Source organism: Suricata suricatta, chromosome 3 (genome assembly GCF_006229205.1).
Source record: "Suricata suricatta isolate VVHF042 chromosome 3, meerkat_22Aug2017_6uvM2_HiC, whole genome shotgun sequence".
Taxonomy (NCBI): domain Eukaryota; kingdom Metazoa; phylum Chordata; class Mammalia; order Carnivora; family Herpestidae; genus Suricata; species Suricata suricatta.
Genome location: NC_043702.1, coordinates 169,629,171 through 169,656,356, shown reverse-complemented (window position 1 = coordinate 169,656,356; position 27,186 = coordinate 169,629,171). Strand labels below are relative to the sequence as shown.

Here is a 27,186-nt window from a genome sequence, read left to right as displayed (position 1 = left end):
CCCCTCCCTGGGCCCCAGGACTGTGGCAGACCCTCCCCAGACTCCAGGATGGTGACTGTCCCCGCCCCAGGCCCCAGGATGGTGGCAGACCCTCCCTGGAAAGCTGGCCCCCATCACTGACAGGATCTTTCCTTTTCTGGTCCTACACTGACTACACTTTAGCCAAATGCCTGTTTTCATAACCTGAAGTTAATTCTAATTTACTTGCTCTTGGAGCTTTTCTGAAAGGTTTACCGGTCCCCTGAGGGTCACGGTAGACATTTCAGGACACGCAAAACCAGATTTGGAAAGCATGGCACGGGACGTTCCTCTCGAAAGCAGCCCCGTCTAACGGAACCGCACCTCACACAGCGCAGAGTCAGAACCGCCAGACTCAGCCAGCCAACGGCCTCCCCGGGCAGCCGACTAGTGGCCCGGGTCGGTTTCAGCCAAATGGTTTGTATTTCACTGCGACGAGGACACGGTGCCACCTGGCCTAACTCAGCCAGGCACAGGTAATCAGGGGGCGGCAGAGAAGGTTCCGGAAGGAAATCCCATCCATGCTAACAGGAGCCGCTTGACAGCGATAACGCTGAACGCTTCCCCTGAACGAAGCCAGCCAAGGCCACGCCGCCCGAGACGCAGAATTCCGCTCCTTCTCTGCCACCCTCTCTTTCCACCCCTCGGTGTTAGAGAAAAACACCACATCGACGTTCGAACCCGTGTCTTCTCTGCGGCGGAGCCCAGAGGCGAGGGGTTTCTTCTGAAAAACCCTCCAGGCCGGTCTTTAAGCAGAACCTCATACCCTCTGTGCGCCAATGTCATTCCAGGTAAGGAATACTGAACAGCATGAGAAACTGGTTCCCCGCCGCAGGCTCCCACCAGGTGAATGGGCACCAGGACCCCAGTTTCCCCCGCCTGGGCCTCAGCCTTTCAGGCTTCCGGGGGTGGGGGGCAGAGTCCTGAGAGCCCCAGAAAGGCACATGTTGGCAGTTACAGGGGGGCAGCCCCCGGGCGGGCGGGCACAGCAGAGCCCCACTCCTGATAACACCGCATCGCCCAGGGCACCCGGTGTGAGGCCCACTGTGGCCTGTCTTCACTGTCACTGCCTGAGCCACCTGTGCAGGGACAAGTGTACGTTTCCGGACGAACTGTCCTCCCCACAAGGGGGAAGCGGTAGGGGCTCGGCGGCACCGGGGAGCCCACTCCCGGGGTAGGGGAGGGGGGACAGTGCTGATCTCGGGGCCTGCGGTCCCGTGAGCATGGTCAAGGCTGCCCAGAGCCAGTGCGGAAGTGGGCGCGTCGGGCTCAGACCCCGGAATGTTCCGCAGAAATCGAGCAGGCCCTGCGGCTTGAGACTGGACTTTCCGTGCAGGGAGGGGCCGCCGCCTACACTGTGGCCAGCTCGCTTCCCCCACGGAAGGAAAAGAAAATGAAGAAACCTTCTCTCCTGTTCCCGCCCCGGCCTCCATGGCCCAGGATCTGCCTGCCTCCTTCTCAAGCTTCGCAAGGTCTTGCCCTGGCATCTGTGCCTCCTTTATTTCCTGCTGCCCCTCTGCCCTTATTCTGGGCTTTCCCCCAGGAAGACTCTCTTGCCGTATCACTGCCTGATAAACCTACCGCAAAACAAACAACAACAAAAACCCCATGGGATTTCACGGAGGAAACGGTCTTCAGCAAACTTCTAATTTCACCTGAGACCCATGGAAAGGCGGGGATTCGGCCAAGGTCACGCAGCTGTCAGTGGCCGAGACCGGGCTGCTCCCAGCAGGTGCTCTGTCCACCACCTGGCCTGACAGAAGCTACGGGCACCTTGCTGTGAGGAAGGATCCGGAAGAAGGAAGACACAGGAGGAAGGCAAACTAGGTCTTCTGCAAAGCTCGTGAGGTCTTGCACAAGCATTTTGATGAAACTACGGCTCACACTGTTCTCACTACCGGTGGTGACTTAACCGAAGCCGGGTCTAGTTCTCTTTGGGAGAAACACCCAGAGCTCCTGCCTCCACCTGTTGTCGACTTCCCCCCACCCCACGCGCCATGGTTCCGAGAGTCCTTGTGTGGCCGCGGAGCCCCCAGAATGGGGCACAGACGAGGGCTGCACTCTCTATGCTTCTGGAACATGGTCTGCTCCTTGAGGCCCATCGGTCAGAATGCTTCCCTTCTCTGTTTAGAAAACTCCTGTTCATCTGTCAAAACCCAGCTCATATGACACCCCCTCAGGAAAGCGTGTCCAGCCTTCCTGGCATCGGTCAGGCTGGTGCTCCTGTCTCCACTGCTCCTCTGTGAGAGCTTTCATCACACAGGCAGCAATGTCCCCGAGCTCTCCGAGGCCCTGGGGCCCCTGCCCCCTCTTTTCTGTTATCCTGGGATTTCCCCCTCCCTGGCCCCACGACTAAGAACCCCTTGTTATTTCATGGCCTGGTGAACCTCCTGCCGAACACTTCACTTAGTCCTTGCCAAGCAGCCAGTCCCCACGACGGGAGAAGCACACAACGGGCGTTTCCAAGACTGCCCGATGCAGGCAGGGCCCCAGCTCTGCGAACCTCTATTTGCTTTGGAAACAAGCCCCCCCCCTCAGCTCGAGGGAGCACTTGGAAGGCACAAACCCTAGCTGTTAACATTCATTACTGGCCGAAGGCATAACTCCACCTGCTCTGCTTTCTGGAGAAGTCGGACCATCTGGTTCCTCTCTCTCCATCCAGCCTCCCCCTGTGACGGCGCCAGGAGGGACACAGGGCCCCCCCCCCACAGGACGGGCCAGGCAGAAGGCACTCACCTATGACATTCCGGATGTCATCCTCCTCTTCTGGGCTCAGCGTGGGGCTGGCAGAAGCTCCGCCCCGCCCCGTGCTAGCATCTCTCCCCAGAGAGTCTGTGGGGACTGTGGTGGGAGGCTCCAGGGCCCTGTGTGGCACCTCAGTAGATGTGTCCCCGGAGGCCCCTGGGACAGAAGCAGACGCGGGGGGCTGCTGGGTGGCTGTGTGGGCCACGGTGGTGGCTGGTGCCTGAGTGGAAGGTTCTAGGCCTGCCTCCGCAGTGGGCCCGGGGGATGTGGAGGTCCGGGGTGGCTCTGGGAACTGCCCCACGGAGGGGGACAGGGTGGGCTCAGGGGTGCCGGGGTCTGAGGGCGAGGCCGCAGCTGAGGTCTGTGTGTCACTCATCCCAGGGGTGCCCTGGTGGGTGGCCAGCGGCCTGCGGGTGACGCTGGTCAGCAGGTCATTGTGTCTCAGGAGCTGATCTTCAATGAGCAAATCCACTCCGTTGTCACCGCTGAAAAACTCGTCTTCTGGGAAACAAACACAAGGTCATCTGTGACTCAGGGACAAGAGCACTGTCAGGCGAGCAAGAGCAGGTGCATCTGGCAGACTGATACCCGGATTTCTTCCCTCAACACGACAGCCTGACTCAGAGACGGAGCCCGGCTGGGATTTCAGAAGAGGAAGGTGGGGAGCAGCAGAGACGGAGGGCTCCGTGGCTCCCGGAGGGTCTCTGAACAGACTGCCCCCAGCCCCACCCCGTCTCCGGGGCACCGGGCGGACACACAGCGGTGGCCGTGGCCGAGCCGGAGGAAGCCACCCACCCCCCACCCCCAGCCTTTCCCCCTGCAGACACGCATGGAGGCTGTTCTACAACAGTGAGCAGCACAAACATCCTTCCCCTTCACGGAGCTCCTGTCCGGCAGTGCGGACACTCAACAGGTAGCACGCCTGACGGCACCTGGGGGAGAAAGTCGAGTGGGGCGAGGCTCGTCTGGAGAGCGGGGAAGGGAAAGGAGACTGGCAGTAGTGACAAAGTGGTCAGGACGGAGATGAGCAGAGGCCCGAAGGAGGTGACAGAGTTGGCCAAGCAGCCACCAGAGGAAGAGCATTCTGGGGAGAACAGCGGCAGTGCAAAGGCCCTGAGGTCAGAACCTGCCTGCGGAGCTGGGGAGCAGCAAGGAGGCCAGCGAGGAAGGAGTGGAGGGTGTGAGGGGAGAGAAACAAGAGGCCTCAGGGAGGACACATGAGCCACGTCACATGGGGTTGGGTGCTGTTTGGACTGGAGCTCTTCTTGTGCACGACAGGGGGACTGTGCGCGGTTCTGAGCAGGGAAGGAAAACGAGGAGACAAAGATCTCTTAGAACATGAAATCTAACCACAGATGAAATAGAGAGTGAATTGCGTTTCATCTGTTTGTTAAAACCACCATTAAGGAACTGAAGCCACGGGTGGGCAGAAACGCTTGGAGGGCAAACAGTTAACAAAGGACTTGGTCCAGAACATGTAAAAGAAAAAAAATCCCATAGATCAGTAATTTAAAAATACAACAAACAAGGTTAAAAATGGGCAAGGGGTGCCTGGGTGGCTTGGTTGGTTAAGCGTCCGACTTCGGCTCAGGTCATGATCTTATAGTTCGTGGGTTCCAGCCCCGCGTCAGGCTCTGAGCTGTTCTGCCCTTGCCTCAGGTTCTCTGTTTCCCAGTCTCTCCTCAATTGTGCTCTCTCAAATATTACCAAACATTAAAAAAAGTTTTTAAAGGGGCAAAGTGACTATGCCAACAGCGAGGTGGGCACACACTGTGAGAAGGGATGGGGGAGAAGCCCAGGGGGGCAGGAACAGGGAGAAGCCACACCACTGGGGGGAGGGGAGGGGCGGGTCTGAGCACATCATTCCACCCCCAGACCTCAGTGTCCTCATCTGCAAACTGGGAAACCAGGCCTGGGGGGCACGGGAGCCCCTCGCAGCTCTGCTGTGTGATCCTCCACAAGCCCAGGGAGGTCAGGCGACTTGCCCAAAGCTGCTCAGCAAACCGTGAGACGATGCGGCAGGAACTCTGGGTGCTTGGCAACTGCAGGTAATTGTCCCACGACCCAGCTGGCCCCAGAGGCTACTGCAGTACTAGGGCCCCAGAAGGGGCGTGCAGCTCAGAGGACACGAAGCTCCACAGGGTCCTCCCCCTGCCCCGTGACGCCCTCCCAAGCCCGCCTCTGGGGGGCGGGCCCTGCCAACCCCAACTCACGCTGCTCTTCGATGTCGTTCTCCTCCTCGGGGACCTTGGCCTTGTAGTAGGTGATGCCTCGGATGACGGTGGGCCTGGAGGCTGGCCGGCCCCTCAGGTGCACCTGCCTGCGCAGGGGCTGCTGCGGCCTCGCCACCTCGGGCGGGGCCAGGGGCCGCGTGTGCAGGAGCTCGATGGAGTTGATCTGCCGGGACACGGTTTCCTCCTGCAGAAACCGCTCCTCGTACTGCTCAGAGAGGACACAAGGGAAGGCCAGGTCACCAGGCAGACCAGTGGGGGCCGGCGGAGGCGATGCTGCAGCCTCGGCACCGGCCTGTGTGGTCCGCGTGCGCCAGCTAACCTTCCCTGGGTCCTTCTTTATCACTCATCACTCCCACTCACAGACTGGGAATCTGAGGCACAGAGAGGTCGTGGAAATTGCCAAGGTCCCACAGCAGGTAAGCGGTAGCACCGAGGTCTGAACCCAGGCAGTGTGGCTCCAGAACGTGTCTCTGTAACCTCCCTGCGTGTGCTTCCCTCCCAGTGCCTCCGGTCTCGTCTCCAGCGTCTCCGGGGAGGTCCGTGCGGGGCGACGGTGCCCAGGCTGGGACCTGAGGCCCGAGAACCAGGACGCACCCCTCAGGATGCAGCTTCTCCCACGATCAGAAGGGACTGCCCCGCATCCTCCTGGACGCACCCAGAATAAAGCCCTAAGTGCCCGGCCGGGTACTGACCACCCTCGTGGGCACCGACCCGGGCCCAGCTCAGCATTCTTGCATCTTGTCGTGCGCCCCCCGCCCTCGCCCGTCCTCGGCGCCTCGGTTGCCTGGCTGACTCCTCAAACTCTCGGCTCTCCTGAGCTGCGGGGCCTGTGCTCGGGCGTTTTCTCCCGCTGGAAGCCCCTGCACCTCCCCTCTCCAGCTACCTGTCATAATTTACCCATTTCTCAAGACCCGGCTATCTCACGTCCTCGAGAACACAGTCCCTGCCCTTCTCCTTCTTCATTAACCTCTTTCCCGATTCTCACTCTGCACCTTGTGGCAGAGACTTCGCATGGACCCCACAAATCCCGTCTCCCCGTTCCCTTTGAAGGGGGAAGCTGGCTCTGCGGGAGCAGCCACGGGAAGACCTTCTGGCCAGTGGGGTGAGCAAGAGTTGGTGGAAAAAGCTTCTGGAAAAGCTCCTTGAAAGGGAGGCTGACTCGGCTGGAAGGCATCTTCCACGCTCTTCCTAACTGGTCTGGCCTGAAACCATCTGGTGACCACGAGGGGTGTGGGGACGGGCATCACTGATGGCCTCACGCCGTCAGCCACCAAGCCCAGCTCTGCCCGCCTCCGGGCCCCCCCCCCCCACGGGCCAATAGCAGACGCGGGCCTTCTGATGGACCCACTCTGCTCTCTGATCACAGCCCCTGCCCCAGCCGGCCTTCCATGAGCGTTAAGACTCTGTCTCTCTAGACAGAAAGGATTCAGAAAGACAGCAATCACCTCTTGCTCATTGTTGATTCCCCTGGGCGGTGTTCCTTAATATGTACTTTGAATTTCTTTTACGTGATCTCTGTGCCCAACACGGGGCTCAAACCCATGACCCGAAGATCAAGAGTCACTTGCTCTACTGACTGAAACCCCTGGGCACTCCTCTTATACTGGATTTTTTAATCAGAACAAATCCCAAGGAACGGTCTACATTTGTGACTAGCATCGGGATTCTGCCTTTTTTTTTTTTTTAAGTTTCATTTATTTAAGTAATCTCCACACCCGGCGTGGGGCTTGGACTCAGGACCCTAGATCCAGAGTCGCACGCTCCTCCGACGGAGCCAGCTGGGCGCCCAGAGGACACGGCCGGGCCGGTTCTGGTCAAACGGAAGAACCAGCCTGTCCTCCGCGGACCTGCTGCCCAGGGAGTGCCCTCTTGTGTCCCCACTCTCTGGTCCTGTGTTGGTCCATCCAGTCACGTATCCGCCCCCAACCCTGGGGCGCCAGCAGCCACCACTGAAAACAACGGACTTTGGGCACAGGTTCCTGGGAACAGAGTTCGAAGCCAGGACCTCACACAGTTCCCAAGGGGTGTGGCCCTGACCTGCTCCAGGAGGACTCCAGGGGCTGAATATTGGAGAGGGAGCTTCCTGTCACCCCCTTAGCCATGGAAACCCCCTCCTCCCCACGATGAGGTGGGCAAGCTCCCCTAAATCCTGCTCCTTTGTCCCCAGGGAAACCCACCCAGAGCAGCAGAGTCCACTTAGAAACAGAACCTCTGTCCCCAGCGGCCCAGGGTCTGGGAGGCGGGCCGGGGCCTTCAGGGTCACAGGATAGGAGCTAGAGGGAACCCAGCCGGAACGGCCAGCTTTCTCACTCTGCCTGGGAAGAAGCAAACAAGGCTCTTGCTCTGACCTTAAAAATCTGGCTGCAGAAAACCTGGAGTCCTTCCCAACCACACCCCCAAGGCCGTCCTGGTTTTCCCGTGACAGAAGAGCCGAGCCGAGGTGACAGAGCAGACACAGCAGCCCCGTGTGCCCCGGCATCCTGTGGGGACTGACTTCTGCAAGGCAGGGGCGCCCCTCTGCCAGCCGCCCCTGGCTGCGGCCAGGGAGCCCTCTAGGAAGGGGCAGGCGCGTGCCCAGGGGAGCCCCGCTCCTGCTACGTGCCCCCTCCTCAATTCCCATTTCTTGCTGGTGACCTGAGCTTGATGAGAGATGCAGGGGTACGTAGCCCGCAGTGACAACTTTTACTGGGTTCCCACCATGACCCGGCATGTCCCTTTACGTTATTTTTTAACCCTTACAACAACGGGGCCGGGGGGGGGGGTAGCATGATCCACACTCTACAAATAAGGAAAAGAGGGGCTCAGGGTCATTTAGTGATTCTGCTGAAGGTCAATCAGTAAAGTGGCTGGAGGGGGTGGCACTTATGAACTAGGCCCAGGGCCGCCGTCTTCGGAGCCTACGCTCTTCCCGACGCTGAGCCGCATGCCCAGAGCAGCGACCAAATACTCGTCTACGTCCCCAAGCCCACAGGGCCATGGTCTGGCTGGTGCCCAGCAGACTTGGGGATCCCTCATTTCCCACTGGGGAGGGAGGCTGGGGAGCTGAGAAAGGCCCCAAGCGCTTGACTCAGACGCTGCGGGCCGGCTAATTGCCGGCCCCTGGCCTCCCTCCGCATTGCAGAAGCAGGTTGTCATTTCTTCATGGTGAACCCCAGGAACTGCCTCTAATTCCAGGCTGTCCGGGACAGGCAGGAGCTGCAGATCCTTCTCCCCAGCCAAGGAGATGGAGCAAGACCCCGGCAGCCTCTGCCAGAGAACATATAATTTCCTTGGATTCGCTGGCGACAGGCTGCGCCAGGCAGCAGCTGCCCCCACCACGCTTCGATTTCCTCTCTCCGCGAATCCAAGAGCCTGTCGTATGACTTCAACTCCTGGCGTCCCTGTGTCCCCACTCCCAACCCGGCCCCCAGAGCCTCTTGCCAAGCCTCCAGGCAAGGACCTTCCTGGAGAGAGGCCGCCAATCAGTGGCCCCTCGCCACTCCGAGAAACCCCAACCTCATCAGCAAGAACCCGGAAAGTAGCAACCAAACCCAGCACCCCACTGGCTCCCTTTGTAAGCATGGGGTTCGCTACAGAGATAGAAAGATGAAGGGGGGGCCGGAAGATCCTAGCCTTGGGCTCCCCCGCCACCTCCTGGCTCTACCCCCACCTCCCGGGTACAGGAGGATTGTGCTCACTTCAGCAGTGTGCTGAATGGGGATTTCAGGAGGGGAAAGGGCTTTGCTGAGCAAGGAGAAAACGGGTTTGGTGTGTTTGATTTGGTTTAGCGTTTGCCCTCAGGAAATATGAGTCTGGTGGCTGAACATCCCACATAATGTATCATCAAGACAACAGACGGTTCTCAGGCCCGGCCGGCTGGGAAACTGGAAGCCAGAGGGCAGGACGCCTGACTCTGATGCGCGCCAAGCCAGCAGAAGACGCCAGAGGGGCCGAGACAGGAGCTGCTGGGTCCTCGGTGTGGGGAAAGGGCACCTCCACGTTCCCTGCCAGCCCACGTGTCCTCAGCTTTTTGGTTTGGAAGCTCAGATTTGGGGTGTCTGGGTGGCTCAGTCAGTTAAGCATCTGACTTCATCTCAGGTCATGATCTCACAGTTTGTGAATTTAAGCCCCGCATCGGGCTCTGACAGCTCAGAGCCTGGAGCCTGCTTCGTATTCTGTGTCTCCCTCTCTCTCTGCCCCTCTCCCACAAGTGCTCTCTCTCTCTCAAAAATAAATGTTAAAAACAATTATAAGCTCAGATTTGTTCAAGGATGACCCACAAAGCTGACTAACTATGTGCTCAGCATCTCGTGCACTGGGACAACTAAAAACAAGAATAAAAATAATTGCTTAAGAAATGTATTTCCAAAAAAATCATCAAAGCAGTCATCATGGGCAAAGCCAGAAAATTATTGGCCTTCCTTATACTTATTTTCTGGTTGGGAACTGGCTTTATTTTCAATCACACCTCGAGCAGGGTGCAAGCACCACTCGGTCTCCGGGGTTTCTGCCCTCCAAAGACTCCATCGAACCGCTGTCCTGCCTTCGGAACACACGGGCCCAGGATTCCCCTGGCCCACAGCGGCTGCCCGCCTGGCAGCTCTTTTATGAGTTTCCGGCGTCCCGAGCACCGGCGGACAGCCTCCCTCAGCCCACCCAGTTCCTGATGGCCCAGGCCACGGGGTCCTACGTGGCCCTTCTCAACGTCACAGTGCACGGCAGCAGCTCAGGGGCTCTGAGCATCCAAAGCCCTGCTCCCTCCCTCGCCGCCTGCCTGCCGCCTCCCACAACGGGACAACTTGGAGACACCCCTGGAGTCCACGCTCTGCCGTCCACCGTGGCCGGGTTAGAGTAGGCGGGGCCTCTCTTAACTGCTGCCACTCCCCAGTGCCAGGGGCCCCTTATCAGACCTGCTCACTCATCGCATCCCACGCTCTTCAAATCCTGCCACAAAATGTGCCTGTTTCCTCTTCTGCTCTCCTGGGTAAGCTCCCAAACTGATACTGCTTCTTGGGCATCCGCCTCGCAGACCACCAGCTCGTGCAGCGGTGACACGCGGAGCCACGGGACCGCGCGGAGCTCATGCAGCCCTTGGCAGAGCAGCACAACGTAGTAACTGGGGCCGGAAGAGCCCAGCGTCAAGGGGGGCATTTTTCAGCAAGCAGGTCCTCCGGCATCACTCCAGACAACGTGAGACGGCCCTCCACTTCGTGCCTGGGTCGGCGGGAGGCGACTAGGCGGGAGCAGACGGACCCTGCCGCCGCGTCCTGGCGGAGCGCGGCTTGCCGCGGGCACTGCTTGGTGCGAATTGCACACGTCGGGCCGGGCAGCCGAGTGACCCATGCTGGCCCCGGACAGGCCTGCGAGCACACCGCTCCTTCCTCAGCAGCTCGAGGGAGGCTCACCGAGGCGGGACGGGGTAGGATGACAGGAGCAAGGTTTGCGATGGAGAGTCCTGGCCTCACCACTTACTCACGGGGCCCCTCGGGGCTCCAGGTACCGTGCCGTCAGCCCCGCCCCATCACACCTGCAGAACCGCCAACTAGACAAAAGAGACCATGACCGTGAGAGAATCAAACCCAGCAAAGCCCTGCGCACACGTGAGAGCCTGGCCCGGGCTTCCCGGGGGCCATACCTCGGGGTGCGTGTAGGCGGCCGCCGCATCCCTCTGCAGGGCCGAGCGGACGTCGGGCATGCTGCCCAGGGGGCTCGCGGAGCAGTTCTCTCTCCCCCGCTTGTTCATCTCCGTTCGGATTTCTTCCACGTCTTCTTTGATCTGCTCATTTTCCTTGGTGAGGTTTTTGGAAACTTCCTGAGAAGAGAAAAAATGTAAAAAGAAAATCCGTGACAGGGCGCCTGGGGGGCCCCCCGTCGGTTACGCGTCCAACTTCGGCTCAGAGTGTGATCTCGCGGTTTGTGGGTTCGAGCCCCACATCAGGCTCTGTGCTGACAGCTCGGAGCCTGGAGGCTGCTTCGGATTCTGGGTCTCCCTCGCTCTCTGCCCTTCCCCTGCTCAGTCTCTCTTTCCTTCAAAAATAAATGCTAAAAACAATTTAAAATGAAAAGAAGATCCAGGAAAGTGCACTGAAGCCTATCGGAAGGCAGCTGGTAACCATCTTCATTTGGCTTGGAGCCAGAGATGCGGAAGCAGGCTCAGAAATCGGCATGGAAGCGACTGGGGCTCCGGAGAGGTCCAGCCCCGCGCTCAGGGCCAGAGCCCAGGCAGTATTTCTGGGCAGCGTGGCCCAGGGTGTCCCGCTGCTGGAAATGCTACCCAAACCACCATAGCTTTCCTAATAATGACGCTGCCTTGTCCCTGGGGCACCGGGGCACCTGGCCCCTTTCCTGTCATTTGCACACAGTGCGTCTTTACCCGGGGAGGGAACTAACATTACAAAGAATTCCACTTGCTTGCACCCCATACATGTGAGCCAGCCACTCGATGAATGAAAGAAGGGTTTCGTAAAGCAATTTTAGAGGAGGAGACCAAAGATGTCTACTCAACCTGCATTTCTAATGAACGCAAACTATCCCCCAGCACTCTGAAAGCATCATTTATATGGAAAACCCACAGGCTGGTTTCAAACATCCCTATTTACCCATAAAAACAGTTTCCCGAGATGACTCCCACCTGGCAAGTGAACCGGGTTGCAGACCTGGTCCACATGGGAAGGGACCGAAGGTACGTCTCCGTCACCACCCCTGGGGAGTACCTCCTGGGTGCCAGGCTCACGACACCCTGGGGTTCTGGCTCTGGGGGTGCCGGGGAGATGCCAAGTGTAACTGGGAAAAAGGTCCGCGGCAGGAGGAAGGCGACCGGGCACCACTGGGCTCTGCGGGTGGCAAGTGGGAGGCTCACGGAGGGCAGAGGAGGGAGGGGCTGGGCGAGGAGCAGTGCCCCAGAGGCGGGGATGCTGCACGGGACTTGAACCTGGGACAATTATCGACAGCCTCAGAGGTGCCCTTCCTCCCCTGGTCATTCTGAGGGAGGCTTGCGGCGCTGAGGTCCGACGCTGCGTCTGGCTTGCGTTCTAGCTTGCATGGGCATCTGAGTTTTTATTTTTAATTATTTTTAAATTTTTTTTCATCTTTGAGAGACAGAGACAGATAGGGTGTGAGCCGGAGAGGGGCAGAGGGAGAGGGATACACAGAATCTGAAGCAGGCTCCAGGCTCCAGGCTCCGAGCTGTCAGCACAGAGCCCAACCCAGGGCTCGAACCCACGAACCATGAGATCAAGTTCGTGATCTGAGCTGAATTTAGACGCTCAACTGACTGAGCCACCCAGGTGCCCCCTGAGTTTTTAGATGTGATGCTCTCCTTGGGCGGCGTTCACGGGGCGGGTAGAGGAAGCCACCACGTAAAACAGAGGATGCATTTGCCTTCCATCTTCCTTCACCAGACAGATATGGGGGCCGCACAGGCACGTACGTTCCTGGGCACAGCCCTGCAGCCTGGCAGGGCACTAAGTCCCAGGGGAGAAGCCGCGGCAGCTCCGAGCGGGCTGTGGAAGGATCCGGGCAGGCAGCAACCCCCACCCCCCGACACAGCGGCCCCCGTGGCTCCCGTGGGGGCCACCCGCACCAGTCTACCAAGCCTCAGGCCACCAGCCACGCCATGCTCCTGGCATTTCATACCCTGGCAGGTTTCCAGCCGTGGAAGGGCTTGCTGTGTTTCGTGGGGCTCAGGCTAAGCTCATCTCCCTCAACTGCACAGAGTTAACTGTGAGAGAGGAGAGGAAGCCCTCGAGAAAGGCATCTTTCTTAGGGAGCCCCCCCCCACCCCTGGGGTGAGCCGTCTACAGGTGGGCCGTCCTTCCTGACCGCCATTGCCAGGGGCGGTCAAGGGCTGTGGTAAAGAGCGTGGATTCTGGAGGGGGCCGTCTAGCTTGCATGTCCCTGTTATTCCTACTTCTCTGATCGCACACAAACCAAACTCCCTGAGCTGCGCTGTCCCCAGGGGCAAAATGGGGTAATACTAGGATTTCCCCTGTGGATTATCAGGCGTAAATAAGTTAATACACACGTAAGTGCGTGAGACGTGTTGGGTAGTTTTCATAGGATGCTGCAGCTGGGATTTCTAGGCTTCTGCAGGGTCCCAGGAGATAGGACGGGGAAACTGAGGCCCAGAGGAATGAGGTGATTTTCCCAAGATGGTAGAAACAAAAGTGGCCGAGCTGAGCCCAGCACCGATCCTCCTGGCCTTTGCTTCCACAGTTCATCTGTGGGACCACGGAGCCGGTCACAGGGAGGGTCCCGGAGCTCAGCCAGCTCTCTGAGCCACAGGGAGCCCAGAGGGGCCTGTGAATATCACAGTGTGGTCTCAGGGTACCTGAGAAGATACGCATGTGCACATGCGAGACATGCAGAAATGGTGGATCCCCTAAATCCTTGTTAGGAGTGCAACCTGGGCTTCCCCTCCCCCACCCCCCCCACCCCCGACACCTGCAGAGTCAGAATCTGCATTGGGGCGCCTGGGGGGCTCAGCCGGTTGAGCATCCGACTTCGGCTCAGGTCATGATCTCACAGTTCGTAGGTTCGAGCCCTGCGTCAGTCTCTGTGCTGATAGCTCAGAGCCTGGAGCCTGTTTCCAATTCTGTGTCCCTCTCTCTCTGTCCCTCCCCTGCTCATGATGTGTCTTTCTCTGTCTCTCAAAAATAAGTAAATGTTAAAAAAAAAAAATCAGAATCTGCATTTTAACAAGACCCCCAGGCGATATGCAAACAAAGTTTGAGAAGGGCTGCCTTACCGGTAGGAAGCTTGGGGTACATCTGCTGGGAAAAGGGCCAAAATGTATGACCCAGAGCCTTCTGCTGCCACAGGAAAGTGCCTGCAGCCTTAGTGCGATGCACACATTTCTTGTTTGTTTTTAAAGATTTCATTAAGATTTCTTTAATGCTTGTTTATTTTTTTTTAATGTTTTATTTGAGAGAGACAAAGTGCGAGCAGGAGGGGGCAGAGAGAGAGGGAGACACAGAACCTGAAGCGGCTCCAGGGCCTGAGCTGTCAGCACAGAGCCTGACTCGGGGCTTGAACTCACAAGCTGTGAGATCATGACCTTGAGCTGAAGTCGGACGTTTAACCGACTGAGACACCCAGGTGCCCCTGAAGATTCCATTTTTAAGTCATCTCTACACCGAACGTGAGGCTTGAACTCACAACCCCCCAATTAAGAGTCTCGTGCTCCACCATCCGAGCCAGCCAGGCAACCCCAGGATTCGCGCCTTCCTGTACACCCACGAGCGCGTGCTGAGCGCAGTGTCACCCCTGCTAACTCACAACGTCCTGAGGCAACACGGCCCGATGGCCACAGCGGCTCCGGGTGTCACTTCTCCACCAAGGCTGCGTGTGCTCAGTGCTGGGCACTGAGGCGTCCAGCATAAGCCCCACGGACCAGGACCCTGCTGTGAAGACCACCCTCTGCTGAGCGGAGGAAAGCAACGAAGAAGCAAGCACCAACTGGTGACAAGTCAGGGCGAGGTGACAGATGTAGCTTCTGACTCCCCATTGAGGCCAAGGACATCGTCTCCAAGGTGGGGGCCGAGGCCCTCGGGCTCCACTCTGCATGGACCCCACCTCCCTGCCCCTGGGGCTGCTGGCCCTGCAGGGCTCCCCCCGCAGGCCCCCCAAGAGTCTTGCTGCCCTGTGGGGCCCTTCTCAGCAAGTACAGGGGAGGCCGGCCCACACCGGGCCCTCCAGACTCTGCCCTGGCAGAAGAGTGAACCCCAAGACCTCAGGCCCCTCCCTCTGGGACAGCGGCAGGTGTGACGCCCCCGGTGAGCGCAGCTGGGCTCACGGGCACCGCTGGCAACGGGGTGAGGGGGCAGGCAGGTGCCTGCGTGGCAGGAGCCAGCACACCACACGACCGCCCCCAAGGATCCTGGTGCTCCGAGGAGGAGGAGGGCAGGGAGGAGGGAGGAAGAGCCAGTGGCTCGTGCTAGAGGGACATCAGTCGGGCACTGGGCTTAGGGGGGTGGTACAAGCCAGCCCACGGCACGAAGGGGACCAGCGCCCCACGCTGACCACAGCCGGATGAGCACATACCAGAGGCAGGAAGGTGTGCAAACTCAGCGAGGGCGCAGGCGAGGGGCTGGGTGTAAGTGGAGCTGGGGGCACAGCTGGCCAGGGCCACGGAGGGTCGGGTGGAGGGGGGAAGGGCGAGGTAGGGGCCCAGGGGGAAGCTGTCCCACAGGTACTGACTGTGTCCTGACCCCATCCAGCTGCTGGACAAGGTGGGGGGGGTGCCTGGAGGAGACGGAGGGGCTGGGACCTGAGGAAGAGGCTCCCCTCCACCTCCAGAGCCAGGGATGGGGCTGCCGTGAGGGAAGGTGCTGGCTCTGGGGACCAGCCCACTCCGCCATCGCCACCAGAAGGCAGGTGAGGGGACCTCTCCGGGAATATTGATGCTCCCCCCTGGCAGGCCCGGTGTGGAGACAGAACGGGGGACCACCTGCGCGACACCGGGCACGGGCCAGGACTCAGGGTGCCCGGAGAGGCTGCAGCGGGACCCCTGCGGCCCCAGCAGCAGACGGGCAGGGGGGAGAGCGCTAGGGGCCTGAGGTCTGGTGGGTCGGGCAGGAGGGAAGGCAACGACCCCAAGGCTGCTGCGTTGTAAAAAGACGCACCAGACACCTGCGGGGGAGACGGAGCGGGACTGTGGCCAGGCCAGGCCTGGGCCCTAGGTCACACAGCAGGCACGTGTCCCCACGTCCCAGAAGCCACCTGACCCCATCGCCCGACGGCTGCGAGTGCACAGGGCCCCAGACAGATGGCCACAGAGAACGGCCTTCCTCGAGGGGGTGAAGGAAGTGTGGGGGTGCCTGGACCCCGGGGGGGGTGGTGAGGCCCACTCCAGGCAACCGACCCGCCCCGAGCCGTCCAGGACTCAACGAGGACCAGGTGGCCGGGGACAGCCACCCCAGCCGACAGCTGTCTCCAGCCCCTGGTGAGAGAGCTGGGGGGTAAGAGCAGCTAGAAACAGCCGGTGCTCCAGCTGCCAGGATGCGGCGCGATCCCGGACCACGGCTGACACAGCCGGGCAGGCTGGCCTGGGTGCGGGGCCCCCCGCTGCCGCCTTCAATCACGCCCCCCCCCCACAGCTGCTGCACATCTAGCCCGCTCCGGGGGTGGGCCGGGACCCGGAAACAGAGGTGGCTCCGGCCCAGGGTGCCCTCAGAAGTCCAGAGCCTGGAAGGCCAGTCAGCCCAGCAAAGAACAGGAAGTCCCAGGCCTCTGCTGGTGACCTGCTCTGAGGGCAGCCTCGCCCCTTCCAACAGCCATGGGCTGCTCACGCCCTGGCAGCTCTGAGCCGCCCCCGGGCCAGCAGAGGGAGGGCGGACCCACACCCCTCTGGTCTGGTTAGCCGAAAGGAAAGCCCTTCTTTCCACAGCGACAAATGGGGTTTAAAGTGCGTACAAGGAGACAAATCCGCATGCCTGAACCACGTGCAGATGTAACTGGGTTAGATGACATGAAAGCCGAAACATTTCTAGGAACCGTGATCTCCAGCCCTTTTCCCGATGACAACACGGTGGTCAGACGGGGTGGGGACACTTCTGTCCTAGGCTGCTCTGGAGCACCAGAGACCGGACGTGACCAACCTCACAAGCAGGTCTGCTCGGGAAGGACAGTGAGTCCTGGGGGCGTCTAGAGGGGCGTGGGGGGCAGGCAGAGGGAGGCCCGGAAGGACACGGTCCCCTGACTCACAGCAAGGCCTGCACAGACAGGAGCACATTCTCCTATTAGTTGGTGAAAAGATCTCCCCCTTCCAGCCAGGCGGGCAGACCAGAAACACCAAGGCCACCAGATCCTTAGGGTTGAAAAGGCAGCCCCAGCGAAGCCTGTGCCAGCTCGTCCTGGGGAGCAGGCCAGTTCTGAGTCTGCTAACTACATCAGAGAGGGTTGTTTTTTTAACTTTTTTTAACGCTTATTTATTTTTGAGAGACAGAGCGTGAGCAAGGGAGGAGCAGAAAGAAAGGGAGACACAGACTCCGAAGCAGGTTCCAGGCTCTGAGCTGTCAGCACAGAGCCCGATGTGAGGCTCAAAGCCACAGCCCAGAGTCAGATACTCAACTGACTGAGCCAACCAGGAGTCCCGTTATTTTTTTTAGCATCATCGATCTTAAATCGTACTTGGACACAAAACTCTCAGGGAAGACGGCTTGCAGCTAGGTCAGGAGCAGGGACTGTGCACCCGCACACACGCGGGCATGAGCATACATAGTCCCACGTGTGTCCAAGCACTCCTGAGTGGTGACGGCCACCAAGAGGGGGCAGGGCACTTCCTCACAAAGATTTGCAATTTGTATAGGAACAACCTAATGTTACTAAAACCTTGATGCTGGAAGACATTGTTTTAGTGACCTGTCTCTGTCCTTCTCTCCACTTTGATAATCAATCCGCTCGGAGAAGCAGTACTCAGAACTGGGTGGAGGCCCCCATGACTGTCCCGCGGCCTTCGGAGTCCACCCCCAGGCTTGGGGCCCCGAGGGGCACTCCGAGCTGGGGGTAAAAGTCTTCTCCTCGGCCTCCGGGCCACCGCCAGGCCTCCATGCAGTGAACGGGGTTTGCCTTTGGAAGCCCCAGATTTTCCTTCTAGACTTGTGATTCCCGTCTCTGCTGGCACCTGTCCTCTGTGCCCACCCACCCGTGACTGTAATGTAACTCGTGCTCCCTGGATGCCCTTCCCCTTGGCGGCCCCTCCCAGGAGAGGGTCAGCCTTGCTCGGCCGCTGCAAAGGCCCCTGGGCCACTGGCCAGTTCTCTCGAGGGGTCTCAGGCCTCCGTGGGGTGGACAGGAAAGATGTTTGGGGGGTCAGGGTTCTGGATAACGGAGAAATGGCCCGCTCTCTCCAAACTGACGAAAGCTAGAGAGGCTGACCACACCAGGGGCTGGTGAGGACGGGCGTGGCCCTTTCATTCCCTGCTGGGGGGAATGTAAAGTTGGACTACCGCCTGGGAAAACAGGCTGGCGGTGCCCCCGACAAATGACAAGGAGCAGGACTACTGTCCCGGGAGCTCCCTCCTGCTCACACGCCATGGAGAAACGCCCATGAGCATGGACCAGGGACACGGCCAGGGACGCGCAGGGCTGGGGAAAGTCACAAAACTGAAAACACACCCGCATCCGTCATCAGGAGAGCGATCGGAGTGGCGTGGTGCGGTCACACAATGGAACTCTGCCCGGCAATGAAAGCAGAGGAACTACGGACACAAAACAACGTGGGTAACTGTTAAAATCAAGGGGGGTCTGGCTGGCTCAGTCTGTAGAGCACGTAACTCTTGATACCTGGGTCGTGAGTTTGGGCCCCATGTGTGGTGTGGAATTTACCTAAACACCATTAAAAACAAAACTGAAGGGCGCCTGGCTGGCTTGGTTGCTTAGGCATCTGACTTTGGCTCAGGTCATGATCTCATGGTTTGTGAGTTCGAGCCCCATGTCGGGCTCTCTGCTGTCAACGTAGAACCTGCTTCAGATCCTCTGTCCCCCACCTCTCTCTGCCCCTCCCCTGTTCACATTCTCCTTCCCTCTCTCAAAAGTAAACATTAAAAAAATAATAAAAAATGTTAAAAAAATAAAATAAAATCTTTATTTAAAAAACATTTTTTTAATGTTTATTGTTGAGAGAGAAGAGAGCGTGAGCAGGGGAGGGTCAGAGAGAGAGGGAGACACAGAATCTGAAGCAGTCTCCAGGCTCTGAGCCGTCAGCACAGAGCCTGACCTGGGGCTCAAACCCACGAACCATGAGATCATGACTTGAGCTGAAGCCGGATGCTTAACCGACTGAGCCACCCAGGCGCCCCTAAAATAAAATCTTTAAAAAAGCACACAAATGAGCGAAAGAAGCCCCGCACACACACGTGTGCATACACACTGACACACACAATTCTGTAGGACTCTTAACTTAGAATTCACAGACAGACAAAAGTAGTATACTTAGGGATGCATCCTTAGGTAATGCCAACATTTAAAAGAAACAAGCAAGGAAACTAACAGAAAAGTCAGGACAGAGGTTCACTTGGGGGAGGGGGAGGAGAGGGCATGTGGGGGGCTGAGCTTTCTTGAGCCAGGTGGTAATTACATGGGCATTTGTTTTGTAATATTTAAAAAATTTTTTTCCATTTATTTATTTTTGAGAGATAGAGACAGAGCATGAACAGGAGAGGGGCAGAGAGAGAAAGAGACACAGAATCTGAAGAAGGTGCCAGGCTCTGAGCCGTCAGCACAGAGCCTGACACGGGGCTCGAACCCATGGACTGTGAGATCATGACCTGAGCCGAGGTCGGATGCCCAACCGACTGAGCCACCCAGGCACTCCATGCTTTGCAATATTTTTTTTAAGTTTACTTATTTTGACAGAGAGAGACAGAGAGACAGAGACAGAGAACAGAAGCTCTGGGGGGAGCAGAGAGTGAGAGAAAGAGGATCCCAAGCAGGTGCCGCACTGACAGTGGGATCACGACCTGAGCCAAATCAAGAGTTGGACGCTTAACCGACTGCGCCACCCCAGGCGCCCCTGCTCTGTGATAATTTAAGCTGCACGTTCACTGTGTGTGTACTTTTCTACACGTGGGTTGGTTTTACCATTTAGAACGAACCTTAGCCAGAATCTATGAAGTGAAGCTCTCAGTTGATTTTTACCAAAAGGTGAAACTCTTAACAGTTTAGATTCTCTTTCTCTCTCCTTCCTCGTTCATCTGCAAATGCAGTTTCCATTCCTGCGCCCTCCTACACACGGGGGCGGGCACAGACACGTGTGCCCACTTCTGCTGCCACGCTCTGATCCTCCTCTGGGCAAGACGCCCCTCCAATCTGACCCCGTGTCCAGCCTGACCTCCAAAGCACTCTCCTTGGGATTCCAGACTATCCACGGACCCAGAGCGGAACTGCTCCTCCGTTCCTCCTGCCGAGCCCGGCCGCAGAACGAGTGTTTTTTCCATTTACCCGACACCGTGCCTCTTCACTGAGTGCACACAGACAGACGGAGGCAGCCAGGCCGGCCAGGAGACCGGCCAGGAGACCGAGCGGCTGGATGCCACGCCGGAGGCGGTGCCGTGCCCCGGGGCCCGTCCCGTCGGTGACAAGTGCCACGCCGCGGCTGGAGCCTCGGGCTGCCTGCCGTGGGGAGCCTACGCCTGATAATCCTATTTAACAGGATTTATGGGATGCAGCCACAGTTCTGCCTAGAGTTCCCTTGGAAGAGCTATTGTTTTAAGCTCTGGTTAGGAAAAAGTGATGCCTGTCAGGCAGATAGCAATGCCTCAAAGCAGCTTACAAGCCTATTAGAGAGCCCGGCCAAGGGGCCAGAAGCCCTGAGCTCCTGCCTACATTCCCCTGCTACTTTCCACGGGCCCCACGGCCTGCCCGGCTCTCAGGAACAAACGTACGGAATGTGTATGGGGTGGTTTAAAAACCATAATTGCTATATAAATATAAGGGATTATTAATATAAAGAGCCAGCTTTTGCTACTAAACTTACCACGGTTTTATAGAAGAGATCACTGTCAAAAAAAAGAAAAGAAAAAGACAAAAAAAGGGATCACTCTCACTGATAGAACTACGATAGATTTTGGCAAAAATCCAGTTATGCGGTAACTGCACCAAATTAACCCACTAAATTGTCTCCTCTGCCAGCAGTAAGGGCTCCGCTGCTGAGGGGCTAGAAGCGGACTACGGCCTTCAAACAAGGCTCTCGGAGGCTGGGCGCCTGACCCTGGCCTCACCAGCACTGCGCTCTACCCCCTGAGCTGCCTTTCCCAGGCTCTTAATTTTTTTTAATGTTTTATTTATTTTTGAGAGAGAGAGAGAGAGAGATACACAACATGAGCAGAGGAAGGTCAGAGAGAGAGAGACAGAACCCGAAGACAGGCTCCAGGCTCTGAGCTGTCAGCACAGAGCCCGATGCGAGGCCTAAACCCACCAACTGTGAGATCACGACCTGAGCTGAAGCCAGATGCTCAACCGACTGAGCCCCCCAGGCGCCTCCTCCAGGCTCTTAAGACAGAATGAAAACCAAGTGAGAGCAGAAGTGGCGTCCGCCCTGTTCCCATATATATATATATATATATATAAAACAACCCTTTTTCAGATGGGGCATTGCACATTGGATGGTGCTGGATGCCAAGGGGAGAAGATGACCTTTCCAATTTCCAAGGACGACCTGGGTCCTGGCTTAGCTCCTTTTCAACCCATTTGAAAGAATCAGGAAGTAGTTTTCAGAGGGAGAAAGGGTCTCAAGCCCCCAGGACGCCCATTGGTAGGGGGTGGAGTTGAGCGTTCCCAGTCTCTCCACTCCGGCCTCCAACTCTGGGGGCAGAGGGAGAACGTGGGGCCTGCTTCTCCTGGGAACGTCCTCAGCGAGGCAGGGCCGACGTGGTCCCGCTGGCCACTGCGAACTGTCTGTGAAGGTCACGTTCCAGGGCCCTGGCCCTTCTCATCAGGCCTGGTAAGTGAATGCCCGGGGACCCACCAACCCTCCCAGAGCTGGTGGCCATCGTCAGAAAATGCCCATCATGGCACGAGGGGGGGGGTGGGGGCAGGGAGCGAAGCCTAAAGGCTGGCGGACAAGGAAGGGGTATAAGGCAGAGTAAGCCAGGGGCCACAGCAACCTTGCAGGGGTGACATTTCATCACCACCCAGTGGCCCAGACAGGGCAGCAGGGGGCACTGCCCCACTCGGTCCTCGGCCAGACCTCCAGCGCCCTGTCTAACCACTTCAACGTGTTTCCAAAATGATTAGCTCGCTGTTGATGCCCTCAGCAACCATGCAAGGTACGTGGGGCACCTCTCCCGCTTTCCGGATGGAGAAGGTGAGACACAGCTGCTTGGGGGCAGAGGACAGAGGGCGCCCCGGCCCGACTGCTAGCCCAGGGAGCGCTCTTTCTGCCCAACCAAATAAAGAGCCTTATCTCTCACATCCTACGGCTACTGATCAGCCACCACGGAACCCCAGCTCCTCCAGGAGGAACCCCCAAAACCCCACTTTTTCAGGAAGACTGTGGGTCTAATTAATCATTCCGTTACTAAACCTGCCATGTACAGCGACATTCTAGATTGAATAGCCCTAATTTTCTGAGTCACTGTTTCAAGTATCCGTTCAAGACCTGGATGCTGGTCAATGACAGGTCCGTAAGCTCCTGACCAAGAAGGCTGAGCAGCGAATGTCCTTTCTGGTGATTAAATGACTTATCCATGCGCTAAAGCACGGCGGTGACAGAACAGTGTCAAGGTTACGACGGCGGGGAAGGACTTGTATCTCAGGCACCCACCCCACACACGGCCCCCTGAACACCACGGTGCCAGCCACACGTCTCCCTGGAGCCCGGTCACAACCATGTGACGTCTGAAAATTATACCGTCAGGCTGTTCTTCCAGGGGGCGAGGACCCTGACCATTTTCCAGTGGAAATAGTCCATATTAGTGACCTTTTTCACGTCCTCCTTCTCAAACGTGAATCTGAGACGGGTTGCCACACAAACACGCGCACACGTACGGAGACAGAGCGCAGGACAGTTAAAATAACCAGACCAGACCAGAAGAAATGAACCACCGCACACCCATAAGGGAGAGGCCGCCATCTTGAAACCAGAAGTGAGATGCCTATTGTACTTTCATGTTTCGTGTAGCTCTGAGCTCCCTGGAAGTCAAGGTAAAAATAGAAATCCGCTGGGGACACCTGGGTGGTTCAGTGGGTTAAGCATCTGGCTCTTTGTTTGCGATCAGGTCATGATCTCACGGTTTGTGACTTCCAGCCCTGTTTGGGTTCACAGTGCAGGGCCTACTTGGGATTCTCTCTCTATACCTCCCCTCTTGAACACACACACTGTCTCTCTCTCTCTCTCTCTCTCTCTCTCTCTCTCTCTCTCTCTCTCAAAATAAGTAAACTTAAAAAAACAAAAATACATTGGTTATATGGTTTTTGTGTATGAAAAAAGGTGATATTTACATTTATGTTTCATTGATTCCCTTTGTCGGCCACAATTTGGCAGGGGTTGGAAGCAGTGTTTTATGTATATGTTTTTATCGCAAAGCGCAGGATGGGTAAAGTCTAGTCAGGACATACGTTTTCTGAAAAAAGTATTGTGGGAAGTTGAATAGTTTGGGGCCAGATGGGGAGAAAGACACGGCAACCCAGAATCTTCTTACCTCCTCCAGTTTATCCACCCGTCCGACCAGCTTGGTGGTGACGGAATGCAGCTTCAGCAGATCCAGACCGTAGAAAGCGCCTTCCAGCATGTCTATGATGGTAGAGAGCTACGGAACAGGAGGAGCGTGTTAGCCGAGGGCTGGGGTGTGACACAGGCTGCAGGCCTGACAGGGGGCTCTTGGAAACACGTTCACAGAGGGGTCCTGTGCCTACCGGAATGCCCAGATGAGAAAATGGCCCAGTCCCAGAACAAGTAAAGACTGAAGTCTGCACATCTTCACCTATCGCTCATCCCCCTTCTGTTCTGTTGGCTGCATGCATGCCTGTCTCTCCTATCAGACTGTGAGCTCCCAGCAAGCCCCATATTTGCTTCCCAAGGTCTCTAGTACAGCACCTGGCCCACAAGGGGTGATCTATAAACACTCAACAAAGTGACTCATACACTATGATGCCTTCGAAGCTTCTGAAACACCCAACTTTCCTGTTCACCCTGGAAGATACCAATGGTTTCCCCTTGATGCTAAAAACGAAACTAACCCTGGGGTAAAAGAGCCCATGAACCATCTCTGAGATGGCATGCTGAGAGGGTGCGGGCCTTCTCAGTGCTTTGAATGCTGTCCTTCCCGCCAGCACTCTGGGAGGATGGTGGCCAAGGCTCTGGGGGTATCCGGGTCACCCAGAGCACAAGGGGCAGGTAAGAGATGCATACACTGAGCCTCCCTGCCGAGGACCAGTCCCCAGATCTGCCCGACACGCTGCAGCCGGCTCTGCTCCCCAAGCTCATGGTGTTCAGAAGCCCTGCCTCCCCCAGCAAGTGGCCGAATCGTGGGCGAGAGCCACAGAAAGACGTCTCGCTGGCATGCACCGTGGTGATTTTCTATCAGCGCGCGACAAAATTTCGCCTGCCGTTGTTCTAGAAGGAAGTCCAATCCCGAAACTGGGTGGTTCAGAAAGCAGTGTAACAGTGGGGCCGCAGCTCTGAGATGGGGGGGGGTGGCGCGCGGCTCCCCGGGGCTCCACCGTGGGCCTCAGCGAGTGCCCGCTCCCGGGCACGGCGGCCACCCTTCGCGCTGGCTGGTCGGGAACGGGACGAGTGTCTACGGACCCTGACTGCGCATCAGGCATGTGCCGAGTCCTCCGTGGGGTCGTCCATTGGTTCCCAAGACAACACCACCCCCCCTCCGGGCTGTGGTCGGGCAAGCTGGGTAGGCACCTTGGGTGGGTTTACACTGCAAGGAGCAGCAGGGCTACACTTCAAACCCAAGGCTGTCTGACTGCAAAACCAGGCCGTGCCCCTACTCCCCCCTGCTGCCCGTTCCCCTCCCCGCCACCGCAAGTGAAGCAAGTGACAAAGTGACAAAGCCCTTAGGCACCCCAGGCAGCCGCCTCAGGCAGGCCCGAGCTCCCCCACCCTGTGGGCCAGGATCACAGGCTGAGGCCCACCTGCCCTGGTCACCCTGGGCCCCTGGGCTGAGGACCGACAGGCCCGTTCCTCTGTGTCTCTGGCCTCCTTAGAGTGTGTGCTGGACCCATGGTAAATGGTGGCAACAGCTCTCTGGGAGAAGAACACAGAGTTCTTTTGGCCCCTGGGCCTGACAGCGGCTCCGAGGCCCGGCCTCCCCAGCTCCGCAGGGAGATGCAGGCACTCTGCTCCCGGAGTCGCCCCTACACATTCGGCTTGTAAGTGAGCGCAGAGATTCCAGGTCGGACACACACAGCACTCCGGATGCCACGCCCCACCTTTACAGGCCAGGACAGGTCTCGAAGGCCTTACAGCCCCTACCACAGCTTCTGCCGGGGTCCTGGGTCCCCAAGGCGCCCTCCCGCCCAGGGCCTCGCCCCACACCGGTCCTACCTTCAAGTCCCGGCTGTCCGCTGCCCGCAGCTTCTGGAGCCGAAAGTCTCCCTCGCAGGGATTGAGGGCCGACGGGGGTGCGACACAGGCACATTTGCAGGACGAGCCGGACGTGATGGTTTCCACGGTGTAGAAGTCGTCCTTCCTGAAGGTCCCCTCGTTGACCCTCTGACAGGCGTCTCGGCCCAGGGGCCTCACCACGCACTTGCACTGACAGTCTGAGCCCTCAGACACCGCCTTGACCTTGTCATAGTCTCCCAGCAGCTAGACACAGAGAGAGAGCGAGGAAGGGCTGGGTGTGCAGATCCAGGCTCCTGCAGCCCAGCGCCTGCGAGGCCTCTCGCTGCGCCCCGCTGAACGTCCGCCCTGGCCCGAGACCTCAGACAACTCCGAACTGTGGAGAGAAGTGGTCATCGGAACGCGATTTGCTGACACTGAAGTTTCCTTGAAGGCGCGAGCGGTTCAGCTCTCTTCATTTGTCTTGGAAAGCTGTGCCCTTCTCAGGGGACCTTCGCTTTTTTCATTTCAAGGAAAAAAAGCAAATGAGCCTCATCATTCTTCCAACAGCCCCTGCCTTAGGGAGAATCCAGGTTGAGATTAAAAAAGGAAAGGGAGGGGCGCCTGCGTGGTTCAGTCAGCTGAGCATCCGGCTCAGGTCATGATCTTATGGTTTGTGGGTTCAAGCCTCGCATCAGGCTCTGTGCTGACAGCTAGCCCAGAGCCTGGAGCCTGCTTCCAGTTCTGTGTCTCCTTCTCTCTCTGACCCTCCCCCTCTATGCTCTGTCTCTCTCTGTATCAAAAATAAATAAACCATTTAAAAAACATTTTAAAAAAAAAACCTTTTTTATTTTAAAAGGAAAAGCAGAAAGGGGCCAAAGGGAGGATTGGAAAGCTGACATCCCAATGTGAAAGCCACTGGCTTCAATCCTTGTCCACTCAATGACCGAGCACTGAGTGCCCATTTGGAGCTGTGGTAGGAGCTGTGACAGGTGGGCAGACGGGCCAGAGAGCCCACCTGAAGGCACTCTGTGCAGGAGACACACAGGGCACAGCCATGCCAGGTAAAGGGTGGTAAGTGCCCTGACATGGGGCAGTGCAGTGGGTGGGGCTTGACCTGGTGAGAGTGGCTCCAGCCAACAATCAGAGGAGACTTCCTGGAGGAAGCGGTATTTGATCCAGCCCTCAAAGGACAGCTTCGATTTGGAAAAAGAGAGGGATTCATTTGGCTCCTAGAACAGCTTCTGAACCCAAACCCTAGGCCAAAGCCAGGAGAGCAAACTGGCAGGGCTTGCTGCTTCTACAATGCCAAACGTTTCCTCCTGAGCAGCGGCCCCGGCCAGCCTCTTGGGGCTGGAAAACAAGCAGCAGCAGGCTATCTGGAGCCACCATCCTTGGGCACCTCCTACCCTGCTCCTCTACAGACCCTGTGTCCCCAAAGCCACAGAGCTCTTTCTAGGCACGGAGAAGGGTTCCTTTCACTTGACTAATGACCTCGGCAGGCAGGCACAGACCTAGCTGGAGTGGAAATGTTCCTGGGATGCTGGGGAGCGGGGGGAGAGAAGGCTTGTAATGTTTTTCTTGCAAAGGTTGGGTTTCTTCTAACACTAATATTTGCTTTAGAGCTGTTGTCAAATACAGAAGGGCTGCGGGGACGAAGGAGCTGCCGTGCAGGGTGGCGGAGGCGGCCAGTCCGCGGGGGCTGACAGTAAATTGTGGCTGTCCACTCCCTGAAACTCTGCCGAAGTTCCCTCTGGAGTGTGCTCTGAGGCCCTGAGTGGAACCCTTCCTTCCAGAGGGTCCGGCTTCAGGGCCGGCGGGTCCTTCAGAGCCCCGACACGAAGGATGTTCATGGCTTTCAGTTTAGGGGACAGCGGGAAGTTATGGTGGGGGGGGGCTCTAGGACAAGGGAGGGGAGCGGACTTCTCTTCCTCTGGGAAGGAGACAGGACCCAGTGCGGTCGCCAGATGCATTCAAGGCCCCCTCCCGCAGCCTTCCCTGTCTTTAGGATGACGGCACCCCCCGCCGCACATCGCATCGCGGTGCTGGTTCTCTCTGCAGAGAACAATTGGAACACTCCAGAGACCGGTCGCTTCCAGTCGCCTGGGCTGCAGACTGGCTCTCCCCACCTGGGGCTACAGAAGGGGAACTCGGGTGTGTGACGATGGAGTCAGACAGAACAAGACAAGTACTCCGTAAAGGGGCACTGGACGAAGC

The 27,186-nt window shown here is 57.8% G+C and overlaps 1 protein-coding gene across 1 annotated transcript in view; it reads right to left on the bottom strand.

The window, feature by feature from the left end:
- Window positions 1-26,822, bottom strand: part of OLFML2B (olfactomedin like 2B) — a 31,488-nt gene extending 4,666 nt beyond the window's left edge. The window contains exons 1-6 of the mRNA XM_029933416.1: window positions 26,754-26,822; window positions 24,973-25,236; window positions 23,117-23,224; window positions 10,612-10,788; window positions 4,977-5,202; window positions 2,755-3,264 (exon numbers count right to left, since the gene is read on the bottom strand). Coding sequence (XP_029789276.1) covers window positions 2,755-3,264; window positions 4,977-5,202; window positions 10,612-10,788; window positions 23,117-23,224; window positions 24,973-25,236; window positions 26,754-26,822 — 1,354 coding nt within the window. The remainder of the gene's footprint in view (window positions 1-2,754; window positions 3,265-4,976; window positions 5,203-10,611; window positions 10,789-23,116; window positions 23,225-24,972; window positions 25,237-26,753) is intronic.
- Window positions 26,823-27,186: the final 364 nt, after the last annotated feature.